Here is a 22612-nt window from a genome sequence, read left to right on the forward strand (position 1 = left end):
CTGGTCATTTCCTCTTTATCACAGAAGACCTGAGTACTGGCTCAATTTTTCTTGGTTATTTTACCATCTACATGAACAACCAATTCAAAATTTTAATCTCATAGTCCCTTGACTAGAGACCCTATTCTTATGGTCATATCATGTCCTGTCCCCAGAAACCACATTATCCCTACCCCATCACCAGAATGAAAAAAAGATACAATTTAGACACCTTAACCTATGACAATAACCCTTTAACCTCCAGCTGCTTTGGCATAAACTATTTGACTTCATCATAAACTTGAATGTCTCAACTTCTACCACTACCCTTCTAATTGGCCCTTCTTAGTTTTACTTCCTTCATCTAGCTTAGAATTCCACAGATTATCACTGTGATAATTACCTTGCAAATACTCTTAACTCTCTTGTACCTCTCTTCTTCCCTTGCAGTCACTTGGCAAATTCATAATCCTGGCTAAGCAGATGAGTGCTGGTAAAGAAAACCACACAATATAGCAAACCGGTAAAACTCTAAATTTCATTATCCTCAATCTAAAACTGGGGGCTCAGGACTGCCAATAATCCTCTTAGCCTCCTCAGTAAATTCCTCTAAGTACTTTCAAACCTGATTCCCCCACCCCTTCTTACCTGCCTCCCCATACCCAATACACAAACTATCAGCTCATAACTCCCAAATATTTCATTCAAAAATAGAAGATCATGGGGCGCCTGGGTGGCTTAGTCGGTTAAGCGTCCGACTTTCACTTAGGTCACAATCTCGCGGTTTGTGGGTTCAAGCCCCGCATCGGGCTCTGTGCTGACTGCCAGCTCAGAGCCTGGAGACTGTTTCGGAGTCTGTGTCTCCCTCTCTCTCTGACCCTCCCCTGCTCCCGCTGTCTCTCTCTCTCTCTCCTAGAAATAAATAAAAATATAAAAAAAAAATAGAAGATCACACAAAGAGATTTTTCTAGTCAACTCACCAACAAAAACTACATCTATCTGGTCTGGTCCCATTCAATGGAGGAAATCTATCTCTTTCTATGAAATATAAATACCATTCACAGAGGTCCTCTGGATCCCACTGTGTCACAGTTCTTTGGCTGTCTTTTTTCTCAGCATTGTCCAACTATCTGCAATGGTCTAAATGTTCAATTATCTGCACCATTTACATGGTAGCCACTGGCCACATGCAGCTCTTGAGTATCCAAAATATGGCTGATGCAACTGAAGAAATAAATTTTTTATTTTATTTCACTTTAATCAATTTAAATTTAACTAGCCACATGTGGCAAATAGCTACAGTGCTGCTGATTAATCTCTTCTTTTATACTAGACCATTCCCATGAACATGCCAGCAAAGTCTCTGTTATCACCATTCTTCAAACACACACACTCCACTAAATCCATATTCCCATTCAGCTACCATTTGTCTCACAAAGCCAAGTATACCTCTCAAAAAGAGTTCCATGCTCCCTTTTCATTCATTATTCAATTCATCGCAATATAGTCTCCTCTCCTAACACTCAAGTTAAACTACTCTAGTTTAGGTCATGTAGAAATTCTATGTTGCTTCTCCAATGGGTACTTGTCTAACATTATATAACTAGACTGCTCATAGTATTTTCTTCACTATCACGCTTTCACTTTCTTTTCTTGGCTACTCATCCCCTATCCATCCTCTAAAATAAATGTTGTGTATCTCAAGTGTTCCTGGGCTCTCTCTTCTCATTCTATATTTACCCCCAGGGGATATGTCATTCCCAAGAGAGAACCACAAAGGTGCCAATGATGTATTATACTCCTAAACCAGAACTTTTAAGTTCTAAGTTACTATGTCCAATTGTCTACTTCGTATCTCACTTTGTATAAATCACAGGCATGACAAAACTGGTATTTCCAAAACTAAATCTCTAATTTTTTACCATTATGCCCAACCCTATTCCATTCCAAAATCTTCCCAATAAAAGCTGCGCATCTCCCCAGTGACTTGCACCAGAAGCCATGGGGACAATTTTGATTCCCCCTCTGTCACTAACTTCCACATCGTTTCTTTCCAAAGAACTTTAAATTTCTCAATTAAGAAAAATCTTAGCAGTTACCAAGTGCTTTTATCACACTTCAAAACACTCAAATAATTCACAAATCCAAATGCTTCAATATGATTCACACCAAATACACAATTCATATTCCATGAAGAACACAAGTTTTATAACTTCTTAAACACATTATAATACAATGCAGATACTTCCTTCTCAAATATAAAAGCAATGGATTAAAGGCTAGTTATCCATGTCCTTATTTACAGAATATACCTGGATTATTCTGTTTTGCTTGTTACATAACAGTATCTTGATACTTTGAACCAAATCAATTTAGATTTCAAGATAATTCAACTTAATACTATGAAAAAATGGAATATTAAACAGAAAATATGCGGATTGATGTTTAACAACCAACTGAAAAGATTAATCTAAAGGCAACTTACTGGATTCATTTTTCATAGAACCATTTAAGTTATCTTTTCAAAACCTGTTAATCATGACTATGTTTAGACACTGTGGAAAGTCCTGAAGATACAAATAGGAGTAAGGCCATGGTGACCTCATGGAAGTGACAGTGTTATATAAAATCTAACAGAAGAAATAAGGTTTCCTTTGTGGCGTCTGAGTGGCTCAGTCGGTTAAGCATTCTACTTCGCCTCATGTCATGATCTTATGGTTCATGGGTTGTAGCCCTGTGTCAGGCTCTGTGCTGACAGCTTGTCGCCTGGGGCCTGATTCAGATTCTGTCTCCCTCTCTCTGCCCCTCCCCCACTCATTCTTGCTCTCTCTCTCTCAAAAATAAACATTAAAAAAATTAAAAACAAAAAAGAAAGGTTTCCTCAAAGAAATGATGCTTGAGTGAATTTTTGAAGAATTACTAAGTATTTGCCAAATAACAAAAAAGGGGCTTTATAAAGGAAGGCATCAGGTATAAGCAAAAAGTTATTTAATCATTCCTGGGCAATAATTCATTTTAACATTTTAATATCCTATATTCCTATTAAAAATTATAGTTGATCTACACCTCAGTTTTTTATACCAAGATATATTCTAAATGAATCAAAGACTTAAGAAATAAAATACTGAATCCATAAATATATACAATGAAAACATGAATAGGTAACTGATCATTTTGGGGGTAAAAAGGCTTATTCTGAGTGTCCTTAAAAAGAGAAAAGTCATAAAAATAAAGACTGTAATTTTTATTGCATAAGATCTTAAAACTTTCATTGTTTAAAAAGGAGGGAAAATATTTGTATTTATCATGACAATTTATTTTCCCAATACATAAAAAGCTTACTTGTTAGAGTGTTTGCCATGTGCTAAGCATTACATGCAATATTTCCCTTAATTCTTACTACAATTTTAGTAGACAAGTCACTGTTTTCCATTTTACAGATGAAATAATTCAGAGACAAGGCTCCTAACTGTGCCAGAGCATACTACTATGGTACAAATGGCATGTCTATGCGTACCATGACATTAATTCCTAACCCTTCAACCTCAAGAAGTCTTAATTTAACTTACTGTCCTGTACAAACAGTATCAGTTTATGTGCGATATGTAAAAAATTAGCAAATTGATGGATATATTAAAAATATATGCTTGTTCTTAGGAATGTGCACTGAACTATTAATGGATATAAACTATAAAAAGGCATGAGGTATGTAATCCACTCTCAAATGGTTCAGAAAAAAGTATATACACACACTGAGATTAAGCAAATGTGAAAAAATGTTAAAATCTGCTGAATCTGAGTAAAGGATGTAGGAGTTACCTACATTATTCTTGCAGTATTTCTGGAAGTGAAATTATTTCAAAATAAAGTTATTTTTAAAAAGTCAGCAAGTATGGCTAAAGTATGTTACTAAAATTCTTCTTTTAACTGGAGTGAAGGTAGAATTCACACCTAGACTTCTTTAAATAGCCCATGAGCTCTTAACATTCAACACAGTAAGAAAGAATAAAATACCTAATGGGAAGGGGGCAAAAGATACTGAAAGGCAACAAAGTGTGAATGGCATTTTAGGACAGAAAGAAGCTCAGTGTCACTATTTATTGAATTATTCAATCAATCAATGTAAAATGAATATCTAATGAGATACTTTTACGGGAGGAAAGAAGAACACAGTGAACGAGATATTTATAACTATATTTAAGTCAATAATTTGGCACAACTTTTAGAAAAGGCAATTTGGTATTTAATATTAAAATGTTAAATTTATCACCCTTGTGCTATCACCCTCACTGTGTATCACCCTTGACCTATCAGTTCTAAAACTTTATTCTATATGAAACTTCACTTAAGAAAACAAATACATAGGGGCGCCTGGGGGGCTCAGTCAGTTAAGAGTCCGACTTGGTCTCAGTCATGGTCTCATGGTTTGTGGGTTCGAGCCCTATGTCGGGCTCTGCACTGACAGCTCGCTCAGAGCCTGGAGTTTGCTTCAGATTCTCTATCTCCCTCTCTCTCTGACCCTCCCCTGTTCACACTGTGCTGACAGCTAGCCCAGAGCCTGGAGCCTGCTTGAGATTCTGTGTCTCCCTTTCTCTTAGACCCTCCCCTGCTCACGCTGTCTCTCTCTCTCAGAAATAAATAAAACATTAAAAAATTAAAAAAAAAAAAATACATAGGAGCACCTAGGTGGCTCAGTTGGTTAAGTGTCCAACTTCAGCTCAGGTCATGATCTCAAGGCTCATGGGTTTGAGGCCCACATGGGGCTCTGTGCTGACAGCCCAGAGCCTGGAGCCTACTTCATATTCTGTGTCTCCCTCTCTCTCTGCCCCTGCCCTGCTCATGCCGTTTCTCTCTCTCTCAAATAAACATTAAAACAAAACAAAAAAGAATACAGATACATAATTGGGAAGTATGGGTGGCTCAGTTAAGCATCCGACTTGATTTGGCTTGGGTCATGATCCCAAAGTTCATGCATTTAACCCCTGTGCTGGGCTCCATGCTGACAGTGTGGAGCCTGCTTGGGATTCTCTCTCTCCCTCTGCCCCTCTACCATATGTATGCACTCTTTCTCTCAAAATAAAGTTTTAAAAAATACAAATATATAAAAGGAGGGTCAAAAGGATACACTGCTTTTATAAGATAAAAAATGAGAGGGGCACCTGGGTGGCTCAGTCAGTTAAGCATCCAACTTCGGCTCAGGTCATGATCTCAGGGTTTGTGGGTTTGAGCCCTGTGTCGGGCTCTGTGCTGACAGTGAGCTCAGAGCCTGGAGCCTGCTTCGGATTCTGTATCTCTCTCTCTCTCTGAACCTCCCCTGCTCACACTGTCTCTATCTGTCTCTCTCAAAAATAAAACATTTTTAAAAAATTTTTAAAGAAAAAAGATAAAAAATGAGAGTAAATCAAATGTTCATCTAGAACAGAATGCTACAGCCATTCAAAAGATGAGATCTTTGAGGACAGACTGATAATATCTAAAATACACAAGAGGGAAGGAAAGCAGTCTTCAAATAATATAATCCAATTGTTGTGTGATTTTCTATGGGTCTTCATACATATATTTATTTCTATTTACACACAGAAAGCAAGTTACATATACTAAAACCGTAACATTTTCTTATAAGTTTCCTACAAGTTATAATATAGGTTGCTATCCTGCCTCAGTTTTTAAAATGTATTAGTTTTATAAACATAAAAAATTACTACCTTATAAATGTAACTGTACTATTTATTACAAAAGTCCTCTCCAAGACTGAAACAGTTCACTGAGGTTCTAGTCATGATATAATAAATTTTTTTGATATATTAAATCTTAAGTGCTGCTACATTCTCCACGTACAGCCTATGTCCTATATTTTTTCTTATTATTAATACATTATATATAAATGTACATGTGTAGGTATCTGTGTATGTCAATTTTGTGCTTCTTGGTTCACTGCATTATGACTCCTTGATTCACTTTCCCTATCCTCTAAAAGTAATTTCCTAAGTCAATATTAAATATATCATGCATAATTAAAGGCTGTTCTCACTTTTCTTAAATACAGAAATGTAGGGACACCTGGGTGGCTCAGTTGGTTAAGTGTCCCACTCATGATATGGCTCAGGTCGTGATCTCAAAGTTCATGGGTTAAGTCCCATGTTGGGCTCCATGCTGACAGCACAGAGCCTGCTTGAGATTTTCTCTCTCCCTCTCTCTCTGCCTTTCCCCCACTCTTTTTCTCTCTCAAAGTAAACTTAAAAAAAAGAAAAGAAATGCAGCAACTCTCCTCAATCACAAAACTAGTCCTTCAAAAAAATATTATTATTTTAAAAATGTATTAATCTGAAATCTACAGATATCTTGAAGACTGGCTTTACTGAACACACTTTCCACTGAAGTATTAGTATAAGCCCAATTAGGTTCATTGGACAGGATAATGAAATTAAGAACCAGACTTCTAAGATGAACTCTTCTATTATCATCTCACAAATGACAAAGTATTTAAATATATGAAACAAAATCTGTGGAATTTCATTTTGATTAAGTTGCAAACTAATCACCTCCTGATTAATTTGGAATAGTGACACAGAACATTGAGGTTCAGTTTTTAAAATGCTTAAGTTAACTAAGGGGTTACTTTTACATTTGTATTAAATTTTCCATTGCAGTCTGGTAATTTAACATTTCATACTTATTCATTCATTCATTCATTCATTCATTCATTATTTGAGAGAGAGAGAGAGACTGCGCATGTGCAAGTGAGGGAGAGGTGGTTGACATGGAGCCTGATTTGGGGTTCAATACAATGACCCTGGGATCATGACCTCAGCTGAATCAAGAGTTACACACTCAACCAACTAAGCCACCCAGGTGTCCCTCAAAAGAACAATTTATTTTATTATTTTTTTAAATATATATATTTTTTTAATTTCTAGGAGAAAGAGAGAGAGACAGCATGAGCAGGGGAGGGTCAGAGAGAGAGGGAGATACAGACTCTGAAATAGGCTCCAGGCTCTGAGCTGGCAGTCAGCACAGAGCCCCACGTGGGGCTCGAACCCACGAACCGCGAGATCATGACCTAAGCGAAAGTCGGACGCTTAACCGACTAAGCCACCCAGGCGCCCCTCAAAAGAACAATTTAAAGAAAACATTAATTCTTTAGATATTTGAGAAGCAGGGAAATTCAGAAAGGCATTCACAAAAATATTTCTGCAGAAGCCAGATTTCCCTTAAGGCAGTCTTTCAGAGTTACAAGGGTTACCAATGCCCCTTAAGAATGTCTTTAGTGGCTTTATCCAAGGTCTTCTCATATATCCTAAGAAAAATCTGTATACCAGGCTGTATCAGGTAGCAATCCACATTAAAAAAAGGATGGTACAACTTGAACACATTTTGCTAGGTGAGAAAAGCCAGAATCAAAAGGCCATATAATGTATGATTTCATTTATCTAAAATATCCAGAATAGGCAAATCCATAGAGACAGAAAGTAGATTTATAGTTGCCAGGCTCTGGAAAAAGAGGAAAATGGGAAGTGATTGGTAATGGGTATAAGGTTTTTTCTTACAGGAATGATAAAATGTTCTGGGATAGTGATGTAGCACACAACTTTGTAAATATAGGAGAACCCACTTAATTATACACTTCAAAACGATGAATTTTATGTTGTGTGAATTATATCTCAATAAAACTGTTATAAAATTAGAAAGAGCTTTTAAAAATCCTAACACAAAGCATATGATATACTTGAAAGAAAAATAAAATTCTTATTTTAAACTGGCCTGAAATTCCGTAATTCATAATCTAGTAATTTCTATGGTTTACATTTTAAAGTATTCAAATCCAATAGATATCAAAAAAGGGGGGGGGGGAAGCTTAACTCACCCTCTTTTCACTTTTGTGAAATCAAACGCAACTTGTCTGTATGAAACTGCTTTTTCATTAAGATACCTACTATACCGCCTAATAAATGTAGACATGTCATATCCTGTAAGAAAACAAATAGAAAATGTTTCCATAAATTATTAAAATCCCAGTTTGCTTAGAAAACCAACTCATTTCATCCAAAGGCTATTAATATCTCGCTATCCCAATTCAGTCTACTAATGTAAATTAAGTGACTAATAATGAATACCTTCACATTAAAACCTCTAAGACTTCACACGTTTTAAGTCAGGTATGTCATAGGTAGCTTTGTAAATCCTCCCTCTAAATTTCACTAAAATAATATTTTTATTATACTTCTGATCAACATTCCTACAGGAATTTGGAAAACCATATTCTCTTAAATACAATCTGTTAATCTACTAACTCGAACTGAACATACCATAAGCCCCTCTCTTCAAATCAGTAAGCAATAATTTTCATACTTAAGAAATCTTCAGTTATATATTATTTGGAACAACCAAACTTATATGTGCCAACCTTATAAAAAGTACAAAAAATTACTGTATAGTATGATGAAAGAAATGGCAATATGCAAGTTTAAGGCATAATAAGAAAGAATGATATGGATGTTTTCAGTAAAACTTTCTCTAAGATTTTCTTTCATCATAATCACAAGATTTGAAAACTTCAGCAACGTAAGATATAACCAATTCATTAAAACAACAATTTTATATTTTAGTTACTGCCTGGATCAAGGATGTCTATAAATTTTTCCTCCTGATTAAAAAAGCAGGTCCATTTTATTTTAGCTCATCTTCACCAACAAATTTCATTTTATTTCATGATCTCTACTACTTCAAAAATACCAAAAGAATAACAAAAATGTAAAATAACTGAATTTAACATCACTACCAATTCATTTATTCAGCAAATATTTCTTGAGTCCTACTAAGTGCCACTGGAGAAAAACCAATGAACAAAATAGAAAAAAACATTATTGTCCTCAAGTATGCTCATAAGTACTACTGTACTTTATAAGGTGTTACATACTCATATTCCTTAGCTCTTTAGTTTATATTGTTCCCTCTAATCAACTTTACTCCATCCTCCTGCTAGGAGAAATACCTACCATCTCTCAATCTCTGACACTTCCCTGAACTCTGTGTTTCCATGTTATTCTTCATGTACAGTTACTAGCGATCTGATGTACACTAGTACTAGTCTAACTCACTAGACTGGAAGCTTATTTATGTTTATATATATACACAGTACATATGTATTATAAAATATAATAAAATATACCAGACTCCACCCAGCAAATTATATGGCAGCCAAAATTAAATGTCAAAACCACTGAATTACATACTTCTAATTGTTGTTTCAGTTTTATCTTTATAATCTCTTCAGAATAGGAGCTTCAAGCAAAAGGCCTAAAAAATGCTACATAAAAGGAATAAAAATCCTAAAATCTCAGTACTAGAAGTGCTTAATTTCCATCTTAAGTGGAAAATTAGTAGCTAATAAGACACCAAAAAACTCCATTTGTATATATGCATATACTTTGCTTTAGAGTAGTGGTTTGCAAATTATTTTCCACAGACTCTTAAAGTTCAAATAAACAGAAATAAAAAGATAAGTAGTGTTCCATTCATATCCCTGAAAAGAGATCAGCTCTAGTTTTATCTGTTACACATTTCTGGTTTCTAATTAAGGTTTTAATTGAAAAAGTGATTCTAGTGTTTAACTACTTGCATCACTATATCTATTATCAAAATAAAATCAATCTTATAACACTTAGTTCTATATATAGATTACTGGCCTTCCCAAATCTCTGGAAGATAGGGTATCTGATGCATTCTAATTAATATTTCCAATTCCCAAAAGTGAACAAGTACTGAACTGGACAGCCCCTAACCCAAACACTGCTAGTCACTAAATGCCACTGATGTTATCTCCACAAAAGCCACAATTCAGGTCATTAACTTTCTACTAAATGATGAAAACATTCTACTAGATGACCAAGAAAAAAGATGAGAAAAGTCTTAATGTCTTCAAGACTTTATCACTATAATTCAACTTGTATTTAGGTATAACACTTTCCTTATAAAACATAGTCCTTCTCCCCTTTCTCTTTACTCAAAAACCTGATGGTTTCTCACTGCATTATAAAATCCCTACTCTATCAAAATTTTTTGTGTCTGATTTTGCCCCCAAACAGCTTCTACAGGGCTATCTGTCGCTACATGTTCTCCAATATATCATCCATACATTCTATTTATATTCACTTGCTCTATAATTAATCTTAAATATCCCATGCTCTTTCATGTGTACCTTTGCTTAAACCAACCAATGTCCTTATCTAGCTTTCAAAGCCCAGCATAAAATCTTCCCTTCTCTAAAAACGTTTCCCAGATTGAGCCCTATTATTTATTGAATATTCCCAATCAGTTGGTATGTTCTTTGTGATGTTATTCCTAGAGCTGCCATTGTACAATGTTAAAGGCCTAGTTCGGGAAGTAAGGACAATAGATTCCAGTAAGACAGAATGTGCATGGAGTACAACAACATAGCAATCTCAAGTTACTGAATTAAAAGTAAAATAAACAAATAACAGGTGTGAGCATCAATGAGCAATTCATCTGAACAATATACAATACTTACCGTTGCTACTAAAATGTATGATATCCCCAACTACATTTCTTGCAATATGGCATAAAATAATAACAGTAACAATGAAAGCTCATACTTACTAGTGTTTCCTGTATGCCAGGCACTGTTGTAAGCACTTTACAATTATTAACTAGGTTAAGTCTCATGACAACCCTACAGGGTAGGTGTTATCATTATTCCTGACTTTATAGATGAAGAGAGGTAAAGTAACTTGCTCAAGTTCATGCAGTTGGTAAGTGGTAGAGATGGGACTGAAATCGGGCAGTCCATTCTCTGAAAGCTCAATCTTATTCTATTTCTTAGAGTTCTAAGTGTCAAGTGCTAAAATCAATCTTAATTTCCACATTAAAACAGTTTTTCTTCTCTACATCTTTCACTAATATATGAAATTCCTCCACAGCACATGTTCTAAAAGACAGCGTTCAATTCTACGGTAATCGTCATACAAGGCTGATTTTCTATAATGCATAAGGTGTATTTACCTTGCAATCCACTTTTATCCAAAAAATTGCTTAAGTTAAACAATGTGTTTCTCGAAGCCAAATACTGAATAAAACGCTGGAAAACAAACAAACAAATATTACATCAAATTAAGATAATGCCATCTAACAAAGTCTAATCTGAGAATGCGGGGGGGGGCGGGGGGGGGTTGTGTTTATAACACGTTCCATTAAGCTTCTCTAGCTTAAATTTCTCATCCTCAGTCTTCCTATTAACTAGTTACCAAACCTAAAAACATAATCCATGTTTTTCACTAGCACACAGGAATTTATTAAAGCCTAATACTCATGGCTTCAGTATTAACATCTAAAAGGAAGTAGACACTTTTAACCTGGAACCAGAAATTTTGGCTTTACTGCAGCATATTAGGGCTAGAGCTAATCACATTCAAGTGGCATCTTTTCTTTAATACATCTACCTGGTGACCCAATTTTTATGACCTTTTTTAAACAAAATACCTGTAATCATACAAGAGAACAGTATTACATAGACATCTCCCCTCACCCACTGTCCAGATTAAACACACTGCCATGTTTACTTTAGATTTTCTTAGAGAAACAAAACATTAAAGACTCTCTAAGACATATAATCTTCATTCTTCATGAGATCTTCAATCTCATTTCCTTTCCTCTTCAAAGGCAATACTTTTCTGAAGTAGGTATGTATCATTCTCACACATATTTTTACAATTTTTCTATATATACAACCTATAAATTGTACATAATTTTTCTATTTTAAATTTACAGAAAAATCATACTGTACTTATTCTTTTCCAATATGCTTTTTAATAACTTTTTCCCAAGAAAAAGTTTAATTAATATACATAGATCCAGTTCATTCATTTTAAGTGATGTTCTAGTATTTCAATGACCTACTATATCATTATGTACCCATTTCTCCATGGATATTTAAGTTCTTTCCAACTTCACTATTATTAACCACATTTCACAGACATCTTTGTACTTAGTCTCCATGTGCAAACATTACAAGAGTTTCTCATGATATAAACTTTTGGGTCAGCATGTATGCAAAAGTTCATCTTCTCAAAATACTGTCAAAATTTTCTCCAAAGTGCTTACCACAGAACACTATTTTAACTTTCCTTTATATACAACCTCTAAAACAGAGAGCTAATTCCTTTCAATTTCACTTCCCCTTAAGATTTCCTTTTTTTTTTTAAATTCATGCAGAGGGTTACTATCAATTAGGGTATATATCAACACTTCTTTACTGCCAAGCCAGGATTTTGAAAAACAATGTATAAATCAAAGACTGATGTTTCATCACTTATCCTAAAACAACTTGTTTCAAAAAGGTATTAAAATATCCTAAGACCATATTAGACCCCATGATTTTCATAAGCTGTGCTAATTCTTTATTGTGGGAAGCCTGTCCTGTGCATTGTAATGTTTAAAAGCATTCCTGGCCTCTCTACCTACAGGTGCCAATAGCAACCCCATCACGTGCAACAAATGTCCCCTAGCAGGGGCAGGAAAGGAGATCACTCTCTTCCCTACCCTATGGTATTCTCATCCCCACAACATAGTAAAATCCTATGCATATTCTCTCACAGACTACTAAACCTGCCAATGAGAAGAGTACTGAATTTTTCTTAGCTGCTTAAGGAAAATAAACATGAGTTTATCTAAAAACCACAATGAAATGCTATCTTTCTCCTATCAGTCACCTGTAAGGAATGGCAGTCAACTTTCTGTTTCCTTACCTTTATCAAGGTTTTGTGTCTACTATTATCACCTTATTTACAGTCCCTGAAAGTCACGACTAATAGTTATCCTTTTTAGCTAGCATTCTAATTGGTTATATTTGTGGCTTTTTCTTTTTAAAGAATGAACTACATTTTTTTTAAAAAGTGAAAAATACTAAATAAGCCTGAAATTCTTCACAAAAAATGATCATGACCTTAAGTAAACACAGTCCCCAAAAAAGTAGAAACTGTTATCCTAGTTAAGATAAAAAATGCTTCAAGTTACATTAAAGTTAGTATATCTAAACATTTCTATTGACTCTATACACTGCTTACAATAAATTAGAAAGCAACATATGAATAACATATGTCCTAAAAATGGTCATGTCTGTTGACTGAGCAATCATATTTCAAGTAACTTCTAGGAATAACTCTTAAACACTACAAAATAAAGTCATCCAGTGTGATGCTGCTGTAACAGTGATTAGAAAGCTAAATTTCTAGGACGAGGAAAGTTAAGAAAATTATGGAATATATGATCCATTAAGCTGTCACTAAAGATGATAAATACAAAAAATATAGAATATGGCAATGCTTATGGTGTGACAAGATATAAAAAAGCTAAATATAATATTTTACCTAAATTATGATTATAGTTATTAAAAACTCACTTGTGGACAAGGACCAGAAGAGAACAACAAAACATACATACAGTAAGATCTGTTGCAACCATGAAGTTGTAGGTAAATTCTGGCTTTAATTCTAAATTAATTTAATGATGCTCTATTGGTATCTGCCCAAGATAACAGAGCTTTAGCACCAAAAAGCCCCAAATGAATAAAGTGATGGATGTCAGAAAGTCATTCTGCTCAAAAGTCTAATACCAACACTCCATCTCTCAACAATCAGTGGGCTGTATTTTCTAAGATGTAGACTTCTAAGCGTGTAGATTTACCTAGTTGCATTCAAATATTCTTGTAACACAATTTTAAATGTGGCTTTTAACTCAATTTTGCAAGTAAGTATACTGGGCTGAGAAAACTGGGCTGAGGTAAGAACTCAAAAATCAGCTACTAGCCTATCACGGAAAACATGATTCTCTCCAAACTTTAAAATGCAGAAGTTTATGCATCTTTTTGTTACCCTTTCAGGTAATGAAGACTTTAGTTAGGCTTGAAACACTTCTCTGCTTAAGAAGGCACTCTTTAATCAGTCCCTCTTAGCAAATGCTATTTTAGTCCTCAGTATAACAGCTTCGAACTAGACAAAGTGGTTCCAAAGACAACTATATAAAATCAGGCAGAAATCTGATTGGCCATAATAAAGCAAATGGATATAGACAAACATACAGTCTATACACAAGCCCTGCAAAAACCAGTGCTGCTTATGGAATCTACCTCTAGGCATTAATCCCTGCTTCTTGATCCCATTATTGAAAGTCCTCTGGGCTTTGACCCACCATCCTACCTCAAATTGCAGAATCTACAATTTTATTTCTGCCTTGTCACCTTGTCCTTTTTACCTGTATTATTTGGTTACTGAAGCCATTCCTGAAGTTTCCATGAGTGAAGCAAGCTGAATAATCAGTCATCACACCAGTATGCTTGTTAACCAAAAATTTGGCTTACCTCATTTCCATACACCATCAAATGATGAGTTGTAATGAGAGATTTGAAGACCACCACCCAACTACTATTAGTAGTTCTTTCAAATAAACTGTCTGCCAACTGTGGGATGTTCACATTCATCTCGTTTGTACACTGAATTAAGTCTGCAATAAAAAAAAAAAAGATTTACTCTCTGGCTTTAATTTATTATTAATGCCGGATGTGCATGATAACAGGTAAAAAATCTAACAGTTGAGCAACAATAGACAGTTTGGAGAGGTTATTAAAAAATCTCTTAGGAGAATAATTGAGACCACTGAGAAGTAATACTCATTAGGAAGGATAATATTGATTAGAAAGATACTGATTAGGATTACATAAAGGATCAATACCATTAAGTAAATCAAACTTCCTCAGAGTAATTCACCCTCAACTATTTATCTCGAAAGAAACTATTTCAAGGCCCTGTAGAACTTTCAGTTCTCTTATTACTCATAAACCCTCAGAGCTACAATGTCAGTATTATTAATCCCTACCATTCAAAAAAAAAAAAATTAGACATATGGAAGCACAAACAAACTGAAGGTCAAAAGACTCTTATTAACATTCTCCTAGAATGATGTTTGTACTATAAGGAAGATAGGAACAGATATGTGGTCTGTGAGTGGGTGGGATCTTGGTTTGTTTATATAGAATTTTCATTGTTCTCACCCTTCTGTTTTACTGAGTTAAGCTCAGTTAAACTAGCTGGTTTCAACTAGCTAATACTAACAAAACTGGAAATGAACTGAAGTTTCTTGTTGCATAAATTTGCAAGAAGAAACAACCCAGGAACTCTATTTGCTATTACTCTGAAAACAGTTAAAGCAATCTAATTTCCAATTTTATATTTCAAGTGTGAGAGCATAACTATAGAATGGTTTAATACACAATTGTTTCAGCACCAAAACTGGGGAAAAAGAAAAAGGTGGCTCTTAACAGACCTCAGAGTTTCACCTTCAATCTGCTTAAAGCTTATTATTGGCAGATTCAACGAAGAAAATATAAAATATGATCCAATTTATAGAAAGGAAGACCAAAAATGAGTCATCTCACTTTTAATGTACATATAAGAAAGAAATGTATAAATATCTCAGTATAACTATGATAAAGGGAAAGAAATTAAAGTTATTCATTAAGTTTGTCCACTTTTAGTCTTCAGCACATAATGATTAAATAAAAATTCAAGTGACCTAACTTGACCTTGATCACTAGCAAGAAACACCAATGTAACTATGACCATTTAACTGCTCACAATCTTTCAAAAATGTTTGTTCTAATAGGTCCAATTAGTATACAAAGTAACATTTAATAAACAAATGAATTTTAGATAAGCAGTCACCCTAGCCAACAATGCTTAAAGAACAAAACACAAAACAGTCTAACAGAGTGCTGGCAGAACAGAAGAATGACACAGGCTTTCACGATTCATACTTGCAACAAAAATTAAATAGTGCTTTCACAATTTGGTGTGTATGGTTCATTTTCTCATAGTAAAGAACAGAATTCGATCTCTGCCTTCTCTGAATCTTCTTGAACAGTGCTTCATACCTGTCCTACAGCACTAAAGGTATCATGTACACCTTATTCCCAAAGCTAAGCTTTCTCTGCCTCTTAAAATATAATGAGGGCAAGGCATAGCTGTCTTGCTCCTTTTGAATTCTTTAGAACTTGAAGCACATTGATCAAGTTCTGAACCCAATTATAAGAAGTTATCTTCTTAATTTTTTTCCTCCATTTATCTGGATATATCTATATTTTTCTATATCCTTCCAGAAACTATCTTGATAAGCTATTCAATTCTTAAATATAATGGTTACTTCCCTCTGATGGTATCAAGTCATTTTATACACCTCAAAATCTTTTTTTAGTTTTTTAAAACTGAATCTGTCATAAAATTTGTCACAATACTACCCCAAAGGTGCTCCTGTGTGTTTATATATACTCCTTACAGCCTATCAATAACCAAGTCTCCTAAATCTCCAGCAATTCTACTTGTTCCACTCCATTTCACAATCATTGCTGAAGCCAGAATTCAAGTCCTACTTATTTCCACCACCTCTCCTGAAAGTATTCAGAAAGTGGGGAAGGGTGATTAACACACTGAAAGTTTTTACTGGCATTTAATATCGATCAATGAGGGAGACTACTGTCTTGCAATGCACAATAAGCACTTCATAATTTAAAACTACTCTACCCGTTGGGGCACCTGGCTGGCTCAGTAGATAGAGCATGTGACTCTTGATCTCAGTGTCATGAGTTCAGGACCCACGCTGGGCCCAGAGCCTACTTGAAAACATTTTTTAATGTTTCTATTTATTTTTGAAAGAAGGAGACACGGAGCAAGTAGGGGAGGGGCAGAGAGAGAGAGGGAGACACAGAATCTAAAGAAGGCTCCAGGTTCTGAGCTGTCAGCACAGAGTCCGACATGGGGCTTGAACTCATGAACTGTGAGATCATGACCTGAGCCAAAGTTGGACACTCAACTGACTGAGCTACCCAGGCACCTCCACCCCAAAATATTTTTAAATAAATAAAACTGTTCCACCCAAAATTGTCCCCACTGAGAAACGTTGGACTGACTTCTTCACTTCTGATTTGGGGTCTCCCTCACCTCACTCCCCTAAACATTCTCTAAACTGACCAAAGAATGATCTACAACACAACACTGTCACTGCCTAACCTCAGTGACATCCCTACTACTTACAGGATTGCACACATTCTGGCCTTGTCAATATCCTCCCTTCTTGACTTCTGGCTTCCAAAACAGAATCACTTTCCAGTTTTCTGTGATGTACCTTGCTGTTTCACACCTAAATCTTTACATTCTTGCTCATTCTTCGAAATGAATCAAGTCTTCCCTTTCATATACTAAGGTAGTCTCCAGTCACTAAAGCCAACACATAATTCTACACTACAGAATTATTCTACACTATAATTATTTACTTCTGAATCATTCTATTCTAACTAGTTTGAGAGACCTTAAAAGGAGACTGCAAATATTTTTGTTAGCAATTTCCATACTCTTCATTATAGAGGTAAGTAAACTACTATATTAGTTAGGAAGAGCCTGATCTGGGGCACCTGGGTGACTTAGTTGGTTGACTATCTGACTTTGGCTCCCGTCATGATCTCGCAGTTTGTGAGTTTGAGCCCCATATTGGGCACCACATTGACACTGCAAAGCCTGTTTGGGATTCTCTCTGCCCCACCCCTCTCTCTTGAAATAAACTTTTTTTTTTTTTTAAAAGAGTCTGACCTTAAATGAAGTAAAATGGGTAGATTTTAGTTTCAACAACTACAGGATTTTCAATATATTAGAATCTATATATTCTACCAATGCTCTGTAATCTCTTTGTGATCAGCTCTCTCCTCTGCATCACTTTGCTTCAGTTACACTATGTTTCCTTCGCAATTCCTCCCAAAGCCAAGTTCTCTTTCTTACCTCAGGTGCTCAGGACTTGCTGTTTTTTCTACTTAGAATACTCTTTTCTCAGATATCTATACTTCGTGCTCCCATATTTTATTCCTATAGATCTTTGCTCAAATGTCACCTTACCAGATGAACTCTTCTCAATAATTATACAAAATTACAAAGCCTCAGGGCACTCTTCTACCTCCAAACCATCACTCTCCAACTTTACTCTTATCTCCAGAGAACTTACCACCTAACTTATCTTACTGTGTTTAATATTTTTCTCTTCCAATTAAAATATTGGAAGTATAAAAGTTCCATAGGCGAGGGCTGTTTTGTTCTCTGCTGTATCTCCAAAGGCCCAGAATAGTACCTCATGTATAGTGGTCACTCATACTTTTTGATTCATTTTAATAAGCATATTATTATAAGCATATAAAGTCCTAGCAAGACTTTTTAAATGGGCATCCAAAATAGTTTTACAGACTAAAACCAACAATCTCAGACTACTGGCACAATCTATTTCCAAAAGAAAAAAAAACAAACCTGAGCCCATTACATGTGGAAATTTTCAAATTTCAAATTTAATAAGAATATCTAACAAACAAAGGTTTTTACTTGCTTATGAAAACTATAATATACTTTAGAAATGACCACATAAAAACTGAAGGATAACTCCAGAAACTAAAATTTCACATGAAACCGGAAAAAGTACTTCACATGAAACAGGAGAAAGAAAAAAGCATTCATGCTAAGATTAGAAATCCAGAGTAGACCAAATGCAAAACCAAAGTTATATAAATACTGCTAGGAGAAATACTGAATCATTACACCAACTCTACAGACTATACTTCCCTCATAGTATTTTACCTCAAGCAGTTTTCCAGGCAGTAATTTTTCCTCAGCACAATGTTTCAACTACAACAATAACTTGAAAATGCTTCCCAAGTCTGAGCTCTAACAACTCAGGAAGAAAATGTTTTCCCGCTTCTGACTAACCGAAAGCAAATAATTCCAAACAAGAATCATGCATTATCATTGGAATCTTAATAACTACTGCTTTTCCCATTCTCAACTTGAAAGACTTCAGTTCTTAAAAACCACAAATTTGGTATTAAACCTCCCTTACCAATTGAAAGGGTTCCAAAATAAAAAACACATCTTATGTTTTCTTTTAGTTATTTCCCTTCAGAATATAAAAACTAAACACCTTCTTGAATTTTACATTAATAATAATTCCTTTTTTTTTTTTTTTACAAATAGTTTATTGTCAAATTAGTTTCTACATAACACTCAGTGCTCATCCCCAAAGTGCCCTCCTCCATGCCCATCCCCCCCTCCCCCCCACATCCATCAGTCCTCAGTTTTTGTCAGCATTCAAGAGTCTCTCATGGTTTGCCTCTCTCCCTTTCCCCCACCATTTCTGCCCTTCTTCTCCCCCTTGTTCCTCCGTCAAGTTCCTCCTAATCCTCCTATACGGGCAAACATATGATATTTGTCCTTCTCTGCCTGACTTATTTCGCACGGGAAGAAATAGAAAACCTGAACAGACCCATAACGAGTGAAGAAATCGAATCAGTGATCAAAAATCTCCCAACAAATAAGAGCCCTGGACCTGATGGTTTCCCTGGGGAATTCTACCAGACATTTAAAACAGAATTAATCCCAATTCTTCTCAAGCTATTCCAAAAAATAGAAGTCGAAGGAAAACTCCCGGACTCATTTTATGAAGCCAGCATCACTCTGATTCCCAAGCCAGACAGAGATCCAACAAAAAAAGAGAACTATAGGCCAATATCCTTGATGAATACGGATGCAAAAATTCTCAACAAGATCCTTGCAAATCGAATCCAGCAGCATATCAAAAGAATCATCCACCAAGATCAAGTGGGATTCATTCCTGGGTTACAGGGCTGGTTCAACATTCGCAAATCAATCAATGTGATCCATCATATCAATAAAAGAAAAGATAAAAACCATATGATCCTGTCAATAGATGCAGAAAAAGCATTTGACAAAATACAGCATCCCTTCTTAATAAAGACTCTCGAGAAAGTTGGGATAGAAGGAACCTACTTAAACGTCATCAAAGCCATCTATGAGAAGCCTTCAGCTAACATCATCCTCAATGGGGAAAAACTGAGAGCTTTCCCCCTGAGATCAGGAACACGACAGGGATGTCCACTCTCACCACTGTTGTTTAACATAGTGCTGGAAGTCCTAGCATCAGCCATCAGACAATAATTCCTAAACCTCACACTCAAAAATACTACTATTTGGGATTCAGGATCTATGCTTTAGGTACAGAATAGAATTCATAAAGATTTCTAGTATTTAAGGGCAGGAAGAAAATAGGCCTACGAAGGAAATGAAGAGCATGTTCCCAGAGACAGTGGAAGAAATCAATCCCTACTATACTATACAAACAAAATATTCTTCCTTTTACTATTTAATATGCCCCTCCAATGTCTGGGGCAGGTAAAGTAGACATTAATTGCATCAACACAGGCAAGACTTGCCCAAAGGTTAGGTCACACGAGCTCACTACTAAACATAGTAACAAATTTATGAACAGAATTAAATTTTTGTAAAAGATAAGGGTGCTTAGAAACATATATACCATGTGAACACCCAGTTAGCCAATCTAGTGCAAGTCCTAAACTTCTAATCAGTTTAAAACAAAAACAGTAAAAAACTTTTAAGAAAGTAGTGAAATGCAAAATAGTAATTTTTGTATTCAGGGGGAAACGGTTCAGCAAAGTATCAAATATTTAGTAGTAACCAGTTACCAGAGGGATTCATTCATGTTACAGCCATATTCCTAGTGCAGGCCACAAGCCTCTACATATACCCCAAGACAGAGTTCACCAACTTTAGAAATTTAAGCCACTTAGGGTTCACTTCCATGGCAACTCAGGCAAACACCATTAGCAGAATGTAGAAGGTTTCAAGTTCCCAACTATACAGGTATTCACTAGGCTGTACCAAAACTATGCTTCTAGCCAAGTAGATTTTCTACTAAATAAACCTGGCTGAAAATAGTAGTAAAAAACAAAAAAACAAAACAATCATTTAGCCAAATGCTACTATCTCTTTGAAAATGATCATTCTGAAAACTACTTTTTTTTTTTTTTTTGGTGTGTATGTGTGCCTACCTTGTGTTTTGACGATTAGCTAATGTTATTGGATATATTTTTTTCAGTGTTTTATATATATATGTGTATATATATAACATATAATATACTTATATCAAACACATTGATACATATATGTAGTTTAAAGGATTCAAAATTTCGATGTGTTTTGTATCAATTACATTTTTCTACTGTTAACCCCCTTCACCCATCTCTCCCACCCTCATTCCCAACCTCTTGCAACTACCAATCTGTTCTCTGTATCTATAAGCTTTTTTTTAGACTCCTCAAATAAGAGAGATAACATAGTATTTGTCTGTCTTTGTCAGACTTATTTCACTTAGCAAAATGCCTTGGAGACCCATCCATGATACTGTGGCAAGATATTCTTTTTATGGCTGAATAATATTCCATTGTACATACATATCACAACGTATTCTTTATATATTCATCCATCAATGGACACTTACGATGTTTTCCATATCTTGGCTATCGTACATAATACTGCAATGAACATGAGGGTGTATGCATCTTTTCAAGTTAGTGTTTTCATTTTCTTCAGATAAATACCCCAAAGTGGAATTGATGGATCATATAGTTCTATTTTCAATTTGAAGACCCTCCATAATGTTTTCCACAGTAGGTACATCAATTTACAGTCCCAACTGTGCACAAGAATTCCCTCTTCTCTGCATCCTTGCCAACACTTGGTATCTGTCTTTTTGATAATGGCCCCTTTCACAGGAGTGAGGTGATAATCACTAAGGTTCTGATTTGCATTTCCCTGATGATTAATGATGTTGAGCATCTATTTACATTCCTGCTGGCTATCAGTATATTTTCTTTGGAAAAAAAAAAAATGTCTATTCAGGTCTTCAGCCACTTTTTAATTGAACTGTTTGGTTTTTTGCTTTTAAGATGCATTCTTTATATATTAGCCCCTTATCAGATATGACTTGGAAATATTTTCTCTCATTCAGTAGATTGCCTTTTGATTTTGCTGACGGTTTCCTTTGGTGTGCAGATTTTTAGTATGATGCATTCGCACTTATTTTTGCTTTTGTTGCCTCTACTTTGTGTGTCAAATTCAAGAAATCATCACCAAAATCTGTTAGGGAGCTTACCACCTATGTTTTTTTCTAGGAGCTTTATGATTCCAGGTCTTACACTCAAGTCTTTAATTCATTTTTTATTTAATTTTTGTGTATGGTTAAGACAGTGGTCAAGTTTTTTTTGCATGTGGCTGTCCGGGTTTCCCAGCACCATTTGTTGAACAGACTATTCTTTCCCTAATGTATATTCCTGGCTCCTTTGTAATAAATTAATTGACCATATAATGCATGCATTTATTTGTAGGCTCTCTATTCTTTTCCACTGATCTATAAATCTGCTTTTAGGCCAATACCATACTGTTTTAAACATTTTTATTTTTAAAAATGTTTATTTATTTTGAGAGAAAGAGTGGGGAAGGGGCAGAGAGAGGGAGAGAGAGAGAATCCTAAGCAGGCCCTACACTGTCAGCATAGAGCCCAATGCAGGGCTCGATCCCACAAACTGTGAGATCATGACTGGAGCCAAAATCAAGAGTTAGACACTTAACGGACAGAGCCACTCAGGCACCCCAATACCATAGTGCTTTAATTACTACAGCTTTGTGATACAGTTTAAAATCAGGGAGGGTGTGTGATGCCTGCA

At 35.3% G+C, this 22612-nt stretch overlaps 1 protein-coding gene across 9 annotated transcripts in view; it reads right to left on the minus strand.

Annotated features, from left to right (window-relative positions):
- Positions 1–22612, minus strand: part of PICALM (phosphatidylinositol binding clathrin assembly protein) — a 105601-nt gene that overhangs the window by 54622 nt on the left and 28367 nt on the right. For all 9 annotated transcript variants that reach the window (XM_039217035.1, XM_039217034.1, XM_039217033.1 and 6 more), the window contains exons 2-4: positions 14351–14493; positions 10999–11074; positions 7844–7946 (exon numbers count right to left, since the gene is read on the minus strand). In XM_039217035.1, coding sequence (XP_039072966.1) covers positions 7844–7946; positions 10999–11074; positions 14351–14493 — 322 coding nt within the window. The remainder of the gene's footprint in view (positions 1–7843; positions 7947–10998; positions 11075–14350; positions 14494–22612) is intronic.

The sequence above is a fragment of the Hyaena hyaena genome, unplaced genomic scaffold (genome assembly GCF_003009895.1).
Source record: "Hyaena hyaena isolate Hyena2069 unplaced genomic scaffold, ASM300989v1 scaffold_667, whole genome shotgun sequence".
NCBI classification, from domain to species: Eukaryota; Metazoa; Chordata; class Mammalia; order Carnivora; family Hyaenidae; genus Hyaena; species Hyaena hyaena.